General features: G+C 48.3%; 1 protein-coding gene across 4 annotated transcripts in view; it reads right to left on the bottom strand.

Moving 5' to 3' along the window:
• Positions 1 to 16,882, bottom strand: part of LOC127010400 (mucin-5AC-like) — a 49,104-nt gene that overhangs the window by 12,158 nt on the left and 20,064 nt on the right. For 2 of the 4 annotated variants that reach the window (XM_050884431.1, XM_050884432.1), the window contains exons 3-9: positions 15,669 to 15,826; positions 12,907 to 12,936; positions 10,262 to 10,377; positions 6,902 to 7,044; positions 5,352 to 5,467; positions 4,177 to 4,331; positions 884 to 3,905 (exon numbers count right to left, since the gene is read on the bottom strand). In XM_050884431.1, the coding sequence (XP_050740388.1) occupies positions 884 to 3,905; positions 4,177 to 4,331; positions 5,352 to 5,467; positions 6,902 to 7,044; positions 10,262 to 10,377; positions 12,907 to 12,936; positions 15,669 to 15,826 (3,740 nt within the window). Of the gene's footprint in view, positions 1 to 883; positions 3,906 to 4,030; positions 4,057 to 4,103; positions 4,130 to 4,176; positions 4,332 to 5,351; positions 5,468 to 6,901; positions 7,045 to 10,261; positions 10,378 to 12,906; positions 12,937 to 15,668; positions 15,827 to 16,882 lie in introns of those variants that run through there. The other 2 variants (XM_050884433.1, XM_050884434.1) reach the window with 2 other exon arrangements.

Here is a 16,882-nt window from a genome sequence, read left to right as displayed (position 1 = left end):
TTAACTCCTACGCCCATATCCTCAAACATTTCATGGCATATACACTCACATATGGCAAAGCTTACATAGAGGTTGTGTTAATATTTCCATGGGTAGTTTTATGAGCTTAGGGATAGTTCAACAAGGCTTCTGCACCATGAATGCTTAACCCGGTAGCAGTGATGGGCCAAATCTGTGGCTTTACCGTGTAGCAGCGACGGGCCAAATTTGTGGCTTTACCGTGTAGCAGCGACAGGCCAAATTTGTGCCATGATATAAACCTCCAAGTATAGATGATACATAAACTGATCACAAATGCTTTGATATATACTATGAAATGGTTTGTGTGAGAGTGATGATTTTTTCTCATTTTTCTTGCTTAGAGGGACCATTAAGAAACATGATCCCTGCAGCTACCGGGTTAAAATACTCATGAGAAACTGACTAACCTCTTTTGTAACCTTTGAAAATAGACTAAATAATTGTTGAGAGGCAAAAGCATCTGAGAATATGGACTTAACTCTTTAGCACTCACCTCTCCCTTAATATTCCTTGGGATGTCATTTTAATTCTCTGTCAAGTCCCAACAAATGAACATCACCAAAATGTCAAGAATAAACACCAATATATCAACACTACTAGAAGAAGAAATTATCACCAGGAACACAAGAGGACATAGCAAAAAATCGAGGAAGGGAAGATGCTTGAGAGACAAAAAGAAATATAGCTTCCTGCAAAGAAATATAGAGGTTTGGAACAGACTAAGTGAGGATGCAGTATCGGTGAGGAGTGTGCAAAGCTTTAAGGAAACGTTGGATAAATATAGATACGGAGACGGGACCACACGAACGCAAAGCCCAGGCCCTGTAAAACTACAACTAGGTAAATACAGGAGTTCACTTACTGGGCCGTGTGTGGTTCCTGATGTAGATGTGCTCCGTGGTGCCGCTGTGGACGCTGTAAGACACATCCACAGAGGTCTCGGTACGCTCCTCCACACTTGACGAGCCCATCCCTGCACCCACCACCGTCGTCTTGATCTCATTGTCCCCATCGTCCAGAATCTCGTAGAAGTCCCGGGTTGGCGGCAGCGATGTGGTTGTGGTGGTCGTTGTGGTTGTCGGTTTGATGAGGGACATGGGCCGGGTCATCACGGGAAACAGTTGAAGGTTGTAGTTCAGCGTCGTGGTGGAGTTGGTGGCTTCGGCGGTGGTGCTGGGTGGTGGTGGTGGCGGTGGTGTGGTGGGGCGGAAGTAGGATGGTCTCGGGGTTCCCAGGTGGAAGAAAGGAGGCTTGTTTATCACTGAGGGTCTGGAGGGGCGGGAAGGGAAGGGACGGCGTGTGGTGGCGGTGGTGGTTGTGACAGGCGTGGTAGATGTGGTGGAAGTTTCAGGGGCTTTGGTGAGGAACAAGAACACTGGAGCATTGTCGTCCTCCATGGAAGATGAGGATTTGGTGTCTTCGTTTGTCTTTGTGGTGGAGGTTTCGGTGTTCTTTGGGGTGGTGAAGGTTGTGGTGGTGGAGGGAGGTGCGGTGGTGGTGGTGCTGGTCATGGAGTACAAGTGTCTGAGGAGTATTTTGTTGATGGACTCCAAGATCTCGTCCCGCGTCTGGGCATCGGGTGTTGTCTGGTGGGGTGCATCAGAGGTCAAGAGGGTTGTCTCCATGTTGGGGGTGACGGGCGTGTCGGTGGACGGGTAAGTCTCATTCTCCTCTTCCAGGGAGATTGTGTCGAAGATTTCCTGCAAGAGTTCCTCCATCGTCTGTCCGTCCTTGAGCACAAAGGTGTGGATGGGCGAATTGGTGGTGGCTGTTCCTGAGGCGGGGGACCTGCTGGAGATGCTAATGATCTGCGGGAGGGATGAGCTCTCGCTGCCCACGCCAGTTACGAAGAGTGTCGTGTAAGGTGCAGCAGCTTGCGATTGGAAGGGAAAGCTGGAAGGTCGTGACGGTGTGGGGCGGGGCAGCTCCACCATCACGGGTCTGTGCCTCAGGGGCGTCCCCAAGTAAGGAGTGAACAGACTTGGCCTTTTGTCCTGCTGCTTCAGTCCTGATGAACGATAGGGAATGTAAGGATAGTCTTGACGCGATGACGTACTGTTGGTAAAGTGGTTGCTGCGGTGATCGCCAAATTTTTGTAGGTGCTGGAGGAACGGCTGCCTTGTCGAGGTGGGCGGATCATCATCATCAGAGAGGGGCCGCTGACTCTCTTCTTCCTTCTGCTGTTGTGCCGCTGCCAGGGCCGCTCGCTCGAAGTGTCTCAGCTGCTGGATCACTGCTGGGTCTGAGAGATACACCTGACTCAGGTTACGCAGGAAGGAAAACAGTGAGTCAGGTCCTTCGTCCTCTAGCATGGGGGTGGGAGTGTCAGGGGCATCCAAGTCTAAGGGTTTTCCTCGCCTCTTGGAGAAAGCGTCACTGTCTGGCGGCTCGTCCGTGCCCCGGTAGTTTGCCCGCTGCAGGATGGCCTTGAAGGCGTCCTCAAGGAATTTTGTGTCAAAGAGGCGGGAGTCGCCGCGCGTGGGGGTCATGGGCGTGGTGGCAGTGTCCTCAGGTGTGGTCTGCAGGTTCACGATGACCACCTTGGGGTAGTTGGACCGCGTCCTGTTGACCAGCATGTAGCGCACGTTGGAGCCGGAGATGACTGGCACTGTGACGTAGTTGTCGTCCTCCGTGAACTCCCTCAGGGGCTCTGGCTCATTGTGGTGTTGGTGTGTGGGGCCGAGGCGTGGTGGTGCCGGGGTGGGGCGGTACACAGGCGCCAGGGAGCTGCTGGTGGTGTGCACTGGGTGGGGAGTCACCTCCACCCCGAAAGGAAAGTTGTGATCCACTGTCGAGCCTGGCAGCCCAAACTTGACATCAGTGCTGGTGGTGGTGACGAGCTCGGTGTTGAGGATGAGCGGCTTGCGGGTGGTGAGCAAGTCCCAGATGCTGGGCGGTGGTGGTCGGGTGGTGGGAGGCAGGGTGGGGGGGTTGCTGGGGAACCGGAACTTGTCCAGAGGAAACCTGAAGACTGAGGGCACTGGCTCCCGCACCCCAGAGTATGACGTCACCTGGGGAGGGTCAGGGATGTGTGCGGGTCTGGGGGTGGCAGGGGCGGGGAACGGCACAGCTGGGGGCTGATGGTCATCCAGGACACTCTGGAAGGTCACCAGACGGTCCTCAAAGTTGGGCTGTTCTGGGCGTTCAGGCTTCTCAGCACCAAATGACTCCTCAGGGGATACGGTGACCAACACTGGTGAGTGGGGGCGTGGGGGCATGGGCTGTGGGGGTAAGGGGCGTTGGGGGAAGGGTTGTGGGGGGAAGGGCTGTGGGGGAAAGGGCTGTGGGGCTAAGGGGAGTTGGGGGAGGGGTCGTGGGGCAGGTCTGGGGGTCTGAGGGCGGGGTGTGGTGATGGAGAGGAGCTCGGCCAGGTAGGCGTGGAGGTCCTCCTTGGACAGGTTCCTCTTGGTGGTGGTCCTGATGCCGCTCTCCCCCACCAAGCCCACTCGCTCCAGGAAGCGGGACGGCGGTGTGCTGACCCTTGGCGGAGTGGCGGAGGTGGTTGTGGTGGTTGACGGAGGTGGAGTGGTGGTGGTCGTGGTGGTAGTAGTTGTAGTCGTGGTAGTAGTAGTGGTGGTGGTGGTGGTTGGAGTTGGAGTGGTGGTGGTTGTGGTGGGGGCTGTAGTCGGTCTTCTCGTTGTTGTGGTTGTTTCTTGTGGAGGGATTCTGTCTGGTGTGTTTGTGGGTCTGACAGGCAGGCCAAGCAACGAGAAGTCAATATCAGGGTGTCGAGGTCTGCTGTCGGGCTGGCTTTGGGGGCGAGGGTCTGACGGCAGGGAGGTGACAGGGGGGTTGAAGGGGTTGACAGGCCTCCAGGGACCGAACTGGTAGATGAGGTTGGCGACTGTGCTGGTGGGCGTCTCCTCCTCCTCTTTCTGCTCCGCCTGTGGGTAAAAAAGACATTATAACGTGAGAACACCAAGTCATGACACGCTTCTTCAGGGACACGAGCTTCCTGGATATTCAGGTGTTGGAAATAAGGTAAAAATGAAGGTTCGAAAGTTCTTACTGCCTTAACAATCATGATCTTCCCGCCTGGAGGGAGATAAACAAGGTAAAAATGAAGGTTTGAAAGTTCTTACTGCCTTAACAATCATGATCTTCCCGCCTGGAGGGAGATAAATAAGGTAAAAATGAAGGTTCAAAAGTTCTTACCGCCTTGACGATCATGATCTTCCCGCCTGGAGCCTTCTGCGCCCCCTCCACATGGATGACCTTCACTTGTTCCTCCAGCGGCAGGGGCAGGGACGGCAAGGGCAGGGACGCCGCGCCCACCACTGCACCCGCCACCTCCTCTGCCTCAGTTTCCCCTGTAAGAAAAAAAGGGTGTTAGCTTGTCCGGGGCCTTCCACTCCTCATGCCACACCATCCATTCCCCCCTTTCTCCCTGAATAATAAATGTGGTATATTATGCAAGTATGTTTTCCACTGGTATTTTTTTTGCTTCGCTCCAAAAATTAAACAGCACACAGAAACAATACATACACAAGTTTTTTTTATATTTAACATGAAGAGGTTTCTGGGACGCACTGTATGATGGAAGGGGAGGGGAGGCAAGGAGGGAGGGAGGGAGAAGAAGAGGAAGAAAGGAGGTGAGCAGGTAAGGGAGGATGTAAGGAAGGAGATGAGGAAGAAGAGGAAAGGGATGGGATGTAAAAAAGGAGGCGAGGGAGGAGAGGAAAGGGGAAGGAATGTAAAGGAGGTGGGAGAGAAGAAGAGGAAGGGGGGAGGGAGATGTAAGAATGGAGGTGGGGAAGAAGAGGAGGAAGGGGAGAGAGAAGATGAAGGGTGAGGAAATGCAAGAAAAAAAAGGAAAAGGTGAGGGAGAGGAAGACGAAGAGGGAGATGCAAAAAAAAGGTGAGGGGGAGAAGAGGAAGGGGGAGGAAGGAAATGAACGAAAAAAGGGAGTGAGGGAGAAGAATAGGAAAGGGAGGGGAATGCAGGAAAGGAGGTGAGGAAGAATAGAGGGAGAGGAAGAGTGGGAGGAGTAAAAAGGGGAGGATAAAGAGAAGAGAAGCAACCAAGGGAGAGATGGAGGAGGGATAATATAAGTAGAGAGAGAGAGAGAGAGAGAGAGAGAGAGAGAGAGAGAGAGAGGAAGTAGACGAAGGAACGGTATAATGAGCAAATAGGGATGAATGGAAAGTATAAGAGGAAGAATTCAAGAAAAATATGAAATAATAATAAAAAGATGAGCAGTGGAAGGATAAGTACAAGGAAGAGCCTGGTAAAAGATAAATAAGCAAGAGAAGGACAATGGAGGGGCGAAGAATAAAAGGATGAAGGAATGAAGGACTCAGGGTTAAGCGAGGGTTAAGGAAGGACTCACGGGCGAGGCGCAGGGAGTCTATGTCCACCGCGACGCTCTGAAAGGCGATGGGCTCGAGGCTGATCAGCTCCTGCAGCAACACGTCCTGCACCGCCGCCTCCGAGTTGTCCACGTGGCTGGGGGAGGGAGGGGAAGACTACCTTAGAGATCCTTTACCTTAGTGATTGTTTGCCTTAGTGATTGTTTACCCTTGTGATTGTTTACCTTAAGAGATTGTTTACCTTGGACTGTTTGGCATATTGATTGTTTACCTTAATGATTGTTTGCCTCAGTGATTATTTACCCTTGTGATTGTTTACCTTGGATTGTTTGGCATATTGATTGTTTACCTTAATGATTGTTTGCCTCAGTGATTGTTTACCCTAGTGATTGTTTACCTTAAGAGATCGTTTACCTTGGATTGTTTGGCATTTTGATTGTTTACCTTAATGACTGTTTGCCTCAGTGATTGTTTACCTTAAGAGATCGTTTGTCTTGGATTGTTTGGCATATTGATTATTTACCTCAGTGATTGTTTACTCGAGTGATTGTTTACCTTAGTGATTGTTTACCTTAGAGATTGTTTACCTTAGTGATTGTTTACCTTAGTGATTGTTTACCCCAGTGATTGTTTACCTTAGTGATTGTTTACCTTAGAGATTGTTTACCTTAGAGTTTGTTTACCTTAGAGATTGTTTACCTTAGTGATTGTTTACCTTAAAGATTGTTTACCTTAGTGATTATTTACCTTAGAGATTGTTTACCTTAGTGATTGTTTACCTTAGAGATTGTTTACCTTAGATATTGTTTACCTTATAGATTGTTTACCTTAGTGATTATTTACCCGAGTGACTGTTTACCTTAGTGATTGTTTACCTTAGAGATTGTTTACTTTAGTGATTGTTTGCCTTGGATTGTTTGGCATATTGATTGTTTACCTAAGTGGCTGCTTACCTTAAAGATTGTTTACATTAGAGATTGTTTACCTCAGTGATTGTTTACCTTAAGAGATTGTTTGGCCTATTGATTGTTTACCATAGTGATTGTTTACCCTATTGATTGTTTACCTTAAGAGATTGTTTGGCCTATTGATTGTTTACCATAGTGATTGATTACCCTAGAGATTGCTTAGAGTAGAGGATATTAGGCTAACTACTCATAAAGGCGCCTATAGCTCTTATCTGTGCTTCTCTTTCAAAGTTATCAGATCAGTTTTTAATTAAATACGTGCGACACTTTGATAGCTTATTCCACTAACTTAAGAGGGAGATGAGGAGGAGATGGAGAAAGAGGAGGAGATGAAAGAGGAGGAGAATAAGGATCAGGATGAAGATGAGGATGAGGAGGAAGAAGAGGAGTGAGAAAGAAGAAACAACATGAGTAAGCGCATAAAAGGAACTGGGTACGTCATGTCATCTTATGTGGCTGTCCAGTGTGTTGAGAAGAACAACACGAGCATCAAATTAGTACAAAACCAACACTGTCACGCACTATGAATAGACTTCCTCGCCCGGACCTTGCTGGAGGCTGTTTGGACACCTGCCCCGCACCACCCACACACCTGAACCTACCTGGGCATCTTCCGGCGGTCGAGGGAGAGCTGGAAAAAGAGGTGGAGGCCGCGGCTGCCAGGCTCGGTGTTGCGGTGGAAGCGAGTCACCCTGACGGAGCGGAGCGCGTCCTTCAGGAAGCTTCTGTTGTACACGGCCCTCAGCTACGGCAGGGGAAGGGCGAGAAGGGTGTTAGGAGGTGAGGGATACATGGGGAGGGGGGCCGATGGTAAGTGGATGTCGTGAGAAGGGGTGAGGAGAAGGGTGCATAGGGGGTGGGTGAGGGGGGTTGGGTGTGAAGGAAGGGGGCGATAAGGAAGTAAGATAGGGGGAGGAGGGTGTTAGGAGTTGAGGGATGCAGGGGAGTGAGTGGGGAGTGAAGGAAGGGGGCGATAAGGAAGTAAGACAGGGGGAGGAGGGTGTTAGGAGTTGAGGGATGCAGGGGAGTAGGGAGTGAAGAGGGCGAGAAGAAAGGAAATGAGAAGGGATGAGAAGGGTATTAGGAGATGAGGAATGCAGGAGAATGGGTGGGGAAGGGGAAGGGGTGAGAAGGGTATTAGGAGATGAGGAATGCAGGGGAATGGGTGGGGAAGGGGAAGGGGTGAGAAGGGTATTAGGAGATGAGGAATGCAGGGGAATGGTTGGGGAAGGGGGAAGGGATGAGAAGGATATTAGGAGATGAGGAATGCAGGGGAATGGGTGGGGAAGGGGAAGGGATGAGAAGGGTATTAGGAGATGAGGAATGCAGGGGAATGGGTGAGGAAGGGGAAGGGGTGAGCAGAAGGGTATTAGGAGTTGAGGAATGCAGGGGAATGGGTAGGAAGGGTATTAGGAGATGAGGAATGAAGGGGAATGGGCTAGGAAGGGGAATGGGTGGGGAAGGGTGTTAGGGGGCTGAGGGAGTCTGGGTGGGTGAGTGGGGATTGAACTGCGTGTCGTGAGAACCATATTATGTGGATTACCAAAGTGAAGGGAGAGAAGAGAAATAATGAAGGAAAAAATAAAGAAAAAGAAAATCAGGAAAAGAAAGGCACTGGGAATGTATAGGTTATTGTTTCTTTTTTGCATTCTTTCTTTCTTTCTCTCTCTCTCTCTCTCTCTCTCTCTCTCTCTCTCTCTCTCTCTCACACACACATTCGTACTTATTTTTCCCTTCCTTTCTCTTCTTCCTTCCTTCCTTCTTCCTTCTCTTCCTTCCTTCCTTCCTTCTCTTCTCTTCTCTTTCTCTTCCTCCAGTTTAGTCATGAGGGTAGATAAATAGATAGACAGATAGACACATACAGATAGATAGATAGACAGATAGATAGACGGATAGATAGATAAACAGATAGAAATATTGAAAAAACAAAATAATAACTACTGAAACAAACACACACAAAAAAGAAGCAAAAGAAAGAAGAGCAGAAGGAAGTGATTAGAAGCGAAAAAGATGAATGAGAAGCAAATAACATCGTAAAAGAAATGAAAAACACTATTTGCCAAGGTCGATCACGTACCATTACCACCTTCCTATGACACACGGGCACACCTACAAACAGGAAGGGAGTGACAGCAACATGAGGAAGTGACGAGGAGCGAGGGAGGTGAATGAGAGGCAAATAATAGAGAAGGGGAATTAAAGAACACCATTTACCAAGGTCACCATAACCGCCTGACTTGGTAACACGGGAGCAGACACGAGCAGGGAGTGACAGCAGCAGGAGGAAATGACGAAGAGTTAGGGAGATGAAAGATAGATAGATAGATAGATAGATAGACAGATAGATAGGTACATAGAGGTAGAGACAGACAGATAGATAGATAAACATTGAGAAAGAATGAAGAATAAAGAACAAACAAAAAGAAAGAAAAAGAAAGAAGAGAAGAAGGAATTGACGAAGAGTTAGGGAGATGAAAGATTGATAGATAGACAGATAGATATACATAGAGGTAGAGACAGACAGATAGATAGTTAAACATAGAGAAAGAATGAAGAAACAACAGAAAAAGACTGAATAAAGAACAAACAAAAAAGAAAAGAAAAGAAAGAACAGCAAAATTAAATAACGAAAAGTGAGTTAGGAAGATGAATGGGATGCAAAGACCAGAAACAGGGAATAAAGAAAATAATAGATAAATACCGAAAGAAACGAAGATAGAAAACGGAGGAAAGAGGAAATAAATAGATAAATAGATACAGATTAATAGATACTGAAAAAAATGATGGATAGGAAAACGAAGGAAAGAAGTAAATAAACAATGAGATATAGATGAATTAATACTGAAAGAAAAATATATAGATGAAAAACGAGGAAAAAGGAAAGAAAAAATAAATAAACAGAGAAAGATATAATTAAATACTCACAGAAAGATATATAAAAAAAGAAGAAAGTCGAAATAAACAAACAGGCAAACGTAGATAAAGACTGAAAGATATATAGAAAGACAGACATAAAAAAAGAGGAAAAAGGAGAGAAAAAACAAATAAAACAAAGACAGTCAGAAAAAAAACACTGATAACGAAAACGAAAAAAAAAAAAAAGAACACCAATTTCCAAGGTCACAATTACCACCTGGCTGAAACAAGAGAACGACTACCTGTGTCTAATCATTCGCCAGGTGTACAGGAATGAGATGAAGCTTCCCCCGATCATTGCAACATGGGGGGTGGGGGGGGGGACGAGGGGGGGATTAGACCAGGGGGGAAGGGGGTGAGGGGGGGTTATTATATATACTCGAGGCGCGTGAGTGGAAAGTCGATAAATCTTCACTCTTGATTGGTTATTGTACATGTTTTTTTATTTTTTTTATTTAAATGTTGAGGAGAGACCCAATTTTGCATACGTGTTCTCTCTCTCTCTCTCTCTCTCATATTGCAAGCACATTCACGTAGTTTCGCAATGTTCGTAAGCCTTAAGTATGCGTTTTTGTTGTCTTTAAACGTATGCTGACTTCCTTTGTACCGTGTTTTCGTAATTAGTGTTGTGTGTAAAATGGAACTGAATGACATAGCTTTTTTTTCTAACGTTAGTATCTATGAATTCCTTTATGTCTTCATTCTTTACCATTTCCTCCTTTTACTGTTTCCCCTACTTTTCTTTTCCCCTCTCTTCATTCTTTCTTCCCTCCTTCTGTACTCTCATCTATATTTTCCCTGTCTTCCCATTCTCCATTTTCCCTTTCTCACCCTTATCTTCCCCTCCCTTCATCCACAGTATCTCCTTTTCCCCCTCTCTTCACATTCCTTCCCTCCCTTCTTTTCTCTTCTTCATTTTCCTTCTCTCCCTTTACTTCGCAACCCTTCTTTCCCCCCCTCTTCAACCTTCCTTTCTTCTTCGCTTCGTACTCTCTCCCTCTCTCCTTCTGTACCTTCCCTTCCCCCTCTCCCGCCTCGCTACTCACCATCCTCTCGTACTTCGCCGCCTTGGCCCTGAAGGCTGGGGACTCGGGCACGGCCAGGTCGGGCAGCCAGGAGTCCCCGCGCGTCACGACCACCTCGCCGCCGTACCGCACCTCATCTGGAACCAAGGGAAAGTTACGTACGTGTCATCATCTTAAGTCTTCAGTCTTTACGCGCAATCATTGTACTATGCACACACATATATATGCAGGTTACGTCATACTCTCTTCTTTTTAATTTCTTTTCCTTTCACTCATTTTCGTTATCTAACTATTTTTATGTTTCTTTTTTCTGTTTATCTATTTCTTCTTTCTTTCTTCCCTTTTCAAGCTAACTGTCTCTTTATTTTTAGCTATTTCTTCTTTCTTTCTTCCTTTTTCAAGCTAATTGTCTCTTTATTTTTAGCTATTTCTATCTTCCATTCTTTGTTTATTTAGTTTCTCTTGGTTTCCTTTTCTCTTTCTAGCAACCTAATTATCTTTCCTTCCTTCTTTCTTACATTCTTACTTCTATGCTTTATTTCTTTCTTGCATTCTTTCTTTCGTTCTTTCTCTCTATTTCTCTTTCTTTCTTTCTTATATTCGTACTTGTTTCTTTCCCTTCCCTTCCATTCCGTTCCCTTCTCTTCTCTTCTCTTCTCTTCTCTTCTCTTCTCTTCTCTTCTCTTCCCTTCCCTTCTCTTCCCTTCCCTTCCCTTCCCTTCCCTTCCCTTCCCTTCCCTTCCATTCCTTTCCCTTCCCTTCCCTTCTCTTCCCTTCTCTTCTCTTCCCTTCCCTTCCCTTCCCTTCCCTTCCCTTCCCTTCCCTTCCCTTCTCTTCTCTTCTCTTCTCTTCCCTTCCTTTCCCTTCCCTTCCCTTCCCTTCCCTTCCCTTCTCTTCTCTTCTCGTTCTCTTTCTCTTCCTCCACTTTAGTCATCCACAAATAAAGTTCTCACGATACGCCCACGCCCACATACACGCCATCAACTCCACATGTAACCACTAAACACACACACCCTTTCCTTTTCCACCTTCCTTCCTTCCTCTGTTCCTACATCATCCACATCCTCCTCGATATCCTTCAACCTTCAACGCAGCAACACTCTCACACCCACACACAAAAACACACCCACACCCACATCCACACACACACACAAAGCAACGTCATGTACACCTAACTTATCCTAACTCAATCATATCCTTAATTTCAACTCTCTTCCTCTTCCTCCTCTTTACACCCTTCTCCTCCTTCCTACCCCTTCTCCTAGCTTATCCTAACTCCATCACATCCTTAATTTCAACCCTCCTCCTCCTTTTCCTTTTCCTCCTCCTCCTCCTTTTCCTCTTTGCATCCTTCTCCTTCACCTCCTTCTCCTCCTTCTTACCCCTTCTCCTAACTTATCCTAACTCCATCACAACCTCAATTTCAACCCTCCTCCTCCTCTTCCTACTCCTTCTCCTCCTCTTCCTCTTTGCATTCTTCTCCTCCACCTCCTTCTCCTTCTTTCCCCATTTACCCTTCATATCCTTCCCCTAGCTTATCCTAACTCCATCACACCCTTTCAACTCTCCTCCTCTTCCTCCTCCTCCTCCTCTTCCTCTTTGCATTCTTCTCCTCCACCTCCTTCTCCTTCTTTCCCCTTTTACCATTCACATCCCTCTCCTAACTTATCCTAACTTCATCATATCCTTAATATCAACTCTCCTCCTCTTCTTCCTCCTCCTCCTCCTTTTCCTCTTTGCATCCTTCTCCTCCACCTTCTCCTAACTTAACCTAACTCCATCACACACTCAATTTCAACCCTCTTCTTCTTCCTCTTCCTCCTTTCCTCTTTGCATCCTTCTCCTCCACCTCCTTCTCCTAACTTAACCTAACTCCATCACACCCTCAATTTCAACCCTCTTCTTCTTCCTCTTCCTCCTTTCCTCTTTGCGTCCTTCTCCTCCACCTCCTTCTCCTAACTTAACCTAACTCCATCACACCTTTAATTTCAAGCCTCCTCTTCCTCCTCCTCCTCCTTTCCCCCTTTACCCTTTAAATTCTCCTCCTCCTCCCCCTCCTTCTCCTCCTCCTGCTGTTGTTTCTGCCTCTCGCCCGCCCGTCCGTCCACCCAGTCCTGATCCACCCCACCCTAACCTTCCACCGTCCACCCTTCCCCCACGCATCTCCCACGCATTCCACGGAGGTCAAGGGGCAGGGAAACGCTGGTATATATGTCGCTAGCAAAACAAATCACTTACATCATGCTCCCTCTCCACCCCACTCCACCCCCACTGCACTCCACCCTCCTTTCCTTCCTCTCTCTTCCTCTCCAGTCCACCTCCACCTTCCTCCCTCCTCCCCTTCTTCCTCTCCACCCCACTCCACCCCCACTGCACTCCATCCTCCTCTCCTTCCTCTCTAGTCCACCTCCACCTTCCTCCTTCCACCCTTTCCTCCTCTCCACTTCAGCCTCAACCCTTGCCACCCACACCTTATTTTCCTACTTTTGTTTACACACACACACACACACACACACACACACACACACACACACACACACACACACACACACACACACACACACACACAATGGTAAAGGGAACAAGGATAAGCCATTGAGGATACAGGAATAAACAAACAAACAAACAAACAAGAAAAAAAAGAATATTGAAATGATGGTACTTACATTTGATCGCCTCGTCCTCATTTGTCAGCACTGGAAAAGGAAAAGGCAGAGAAATAAGCATCATTAATCTCTCTCTCTCTCTCTCTCTCTCTCTCTCTCTCTCTCTCTCTCTCTCTCTCTCTCTCTCTCTCTCTCACCTATGCTAATTTTACGAGGCATTCCCTGATAAACTCTTGACTCACAGGCAGAAAGGAAGCTCATGCAACTTGACGTGAAATTACAAGTGAGAAAAAAAGTAAGAAAAAGAAAAGGAGATGAGAGAAGAGATACACGAACGTTCTCTTATCCTGTCGGCATCGTATAAATGTTAACACCTGTCCGCGCCCTTGTGTCCAGCTCCACCTGACGCCTCTTAGCACTTTTATGAGCGTGTAAGTAACCAGACAACAGCTTTATCGACACCTTAGCTTGATTGAAAGGGAGGTACAGAGGGTGGAAAGGGAGAGACAGGGTGGCAGGGAGGCAGAAAGGGAGGAAGGGCGGGTACATAGAGAGGGTGAGAGACGGAGAGGGTGGAAGGAAGGGAGATACAAAGTGGAAGGGAGGTTACAGAGAGGGTGGAAGGGAGGTACAGAGGGTGGCAAGGGAGAGACAGGGTGGCAGGGAGGCAGAAAGGGTGGAAGGGAGGGTACACAGAAAGGGTGGGAGTGACCAGAGAACAGCTTGATTGAAAGGGAGGTACAGAGGGTGGCAAGGAAGAGACAGGGTGGCAGGGAGGCAGAAAGGGTGGGAGGGAGGGTACATAGAGAGGGTGAGAGACGGAGAGGGTGGAAGGAAGGGAGATACAAAGTGGAAGGGAGGTTACAGAGGGTGGAAGGGAGGTACAGAGGGTGGAAAGGGAGAGACAGGGTGGCAGGGAGGCAGAAAGGGTGGAAGGGAGGGTACATAGAGAGGGTGTGAGTGACCAGAGAACAGCTTGATTGAAAGGGAGATACAGAGGGCGGAAAGGGAGAGACAGGGTGGCAGGGAGGGTACACAGAGAGGGTGGGAGACAGAGAGGGTGGAAGGAAGGGAGATACAGAGTGGAAGGGAGGTTACAGAGAGGATGGAAGGGAGATAGAGGGTGGAAAGGGAGATACAGGGTGGCAGGGAGGCAGAAACGGTGGAAGGGAGGGTACATAGAGAGGGTGGAAGGAAGGGAGATACAGAGTGGAAGGGAGGTTACAGAGAGGGTGGAAGGGAGATAGAGGGTGGGAAAGGAGGTACAGTGGTAGAACGGAGGTAACAGAGGTGAAAGGGAGACACAGGTAAGATGGAAGGCAGGTATACACAGAGGGTTGAAAGGGAAGTGATATAAGTCGAGGGGAAGCAAGGATCGTGCGTGGAAGAGGATGTGGTGGGGATGAGGAGGTGGAGGAAGTGGTGGTGATGGAGATTGTGAAGGTGGTGTTGTTGAAAGTGATGGTGAACTGGTGGTGAACATAGAGGAGTAAGAGGAAATAAGGAACGAGATGGAGAGGTGGAGGGAGATAGAGGTGGTGGAGGAGAACCAGGAGGAGGAAGAAGAGGAGAAGGAGAGGATATGAAAGGGAAGAATGGCGTAAGAAAGCAAAATGGACAATCAATCAATCAATCAATGGGGGCATACGCCGGGGGGCGCGTCGCCTCGCCCACCCTACAACGCCAAGCCCGGGGGTCCATCCGGGCGAGTCTCCAACCCGAGTACCTCCCGGCAGGATCTATCGACTTGCTCCAGCCACGAACACCGTGGGCGTCCCCTTGGCCTCCTCCACTCAGACAACCCGGTGAGCAGGATCAGCTTCAGGGTAACGTGCCACGTGCCCGTACAGCCGGAGTTGGCGTTGACGGATGCAGGTAATATATGTCGAAACAGTCTCACGGAGTAGTCGCCGGTTTGACACAAAGTCATTCCAGCGATACCCCATGATGCTGCATAGACATTTATTACCAAAGGCATCAATGCGCCTCTCCAGGTCCCCATATGGTGTCCATGTCTCACAACCAAAGAGTAAGACAGGGAGCACAAGGGACTTGAAGAGTCAGATCTTTGTCCTTCTGCACAGGTATCGACAACGCCATATACTCGTGTTGAGCGAGTCCATAACACCGTGGGCCGGACCAATCCGTCGTAAGACTTCCAAGCCAGACTTACCGTTGTTATGAACTACGCTACCAAGATACGTGAAACTTTCCGAGATCTCAACGTCCTCGCCACACGCATGAACAGACTGTACTGTTTCATCCAGCAAGCCTCCAAATACCTGTACCTTGGTCTTGGCCCAGGAGACCTGGAGTCCCAAGGAAGAGGAGGAAAATGACGCAAGAATTTTTCTTTCTGTATTATCCTTTCTGGTGTTGTGGGTCTGGCTGAGTCTCTCTTTCCTCCCAGAAGAGACTCGCCCATAATTTTGTGATGTTAGTTTGGGCGAAAGGTGAATGATTTTTATTTTATTTTCGTTTTCATTTTTCGGTGTTCCATCTCTGTATTATACTTCCTTTGGTGTTCTTTTCTTTGCTCTCCTTTTCTTGGTGTTTCCGTATCTCCTTTCCTTGGCATTGTATGTTGGAACGCATGAGTCCTTCTCCCCAGAAAAGACCCGCCATACCAACATACAAGACGCTTTAAACAAAGCAAAACAAGATAAAACGCCTTAAAGCCGCCTTGTATAAGCCAACTGGCCTCTTGCATGCTCCTTACGTTCCTATGTTCTTAAAATTCTCCACCTACCCTCCCTATCTCTTAACCCCCCCCAAACACACACATACACACAAACGCACACACATACACCCCCGACACTCACCTCCGAGATACACAGCGATGCCCACGATGCCCAGGACGGCGAGGATGACCAGCAGCACCGCGCACCCGAACACCACGCGGCAGAGGCTGCGGCTGAAGTGACGGCGGTAAGACTCCTCTGACGTGGTGGTGGACGCGCTCGACCCCCATAGACTGTAACTGTGGGAGGAGAAGAAGGCGGTGAAGAAGGACGAGGAATGAATGAATAGAGGCTGTACTTGTAGGAGATGGAGTAAAAGGAGGTGAACGAGGGCGAAGAAGGCGAAGAAGGTGAAGGAAGACGAGATGTGGAAGTATAGGGCCTGTGGTTACGGGAGGAAGAGAAGGAGGCGGTGAAGAAGGACGATGAAGGAATGAATAGAGGCTGAAGTTGTAGGAGATGGAGTATAAGGAAGTGAACGAGGGCGAAGAAGGCGAAGAAGATGAAGGAAGACGAGATGCGGAAGTATAGCGCCTGTGGTTACGGGAGGAAGAGAAGGAGGCGGTGAAGGAGAATGGGGAAGGAATGTATAGAGACTGAAACTGAGGGAGAAGGAGGTGAAGGAGGAGGAATGAAAGTATGGAGGCTTTGACTGAAGGAAAAGAAGGAGGCGATGAAGGGGAATGAGGAAGGAATGTATAGAGACCGTAACTGCGGGAGGAGAAGGAGGTGCATGAAGGAGGAATGAAAGTATAGAGGCTTTGACTGAAGGGATAGAACGAGGCGGTGAAGGAGGAGGCATGGAAGTACAGAGGATTTGACTGAAGGAATAGAACGAGGCGGTGAAGGAGGACAAGGAATGGAAGTATAGAGGCTGTAGGTGCGGGATGAGAAGGTAGGAAGGAGGAGAGGAGGAATGAAAGTATAGAGGCTGGAGCTGTGGAAAAAGTAGGCGAGGAGAGAAAGTATAGAGATTGTGGAAGAAGAAGGAAGCGAGCGGGAAGATGCTGGAAGAGAGAAATGAAAGAGAAAAGCGATGGTGGACAGAGGAAGGGAGAGGAAACTGGGGCAGGCTGGAAGAGGGGAAGAGGAAGACTGTAGTTCCAGGAGACGAAGAAGGCAGCGAGAGGAAATTCAAGGGATGATATAAGAGAGAACTGGAAGAGAAAATATGGCGAAAGAGGAAGGGAGAGGAAACTGGAGGAGGATGGAAGAGGGGAATAGAAGAAGAGCCTGTAGTTCCTGGAGGCGAAGGCAACGAAAAAGGAGGTGAGAGGAAATTCAAGGGATGCTGG

The sequence above is a fragment of the Eriocheir sinensis genome, chromosome 43 (genome assembly GCF_024679095.1).
Source record: "Eriocheir sinensis breed Jianghai 21 chromosome 43, ASM2467909v1, whole genome shotgun sequence".
In the NCBI taxonomy this organism is placed as follows: Eukaryota; Metazoa; Arthropoda; class Malacostraca; order Decapoda; family Varunidae; genus Eriocheir; species Eriocheir sinensis.
The sequence above is the reverse complement of the archived record's forward strand: the minus strand, read 5'-3'. Positions and strand labels throughout refer to the sequence as shown.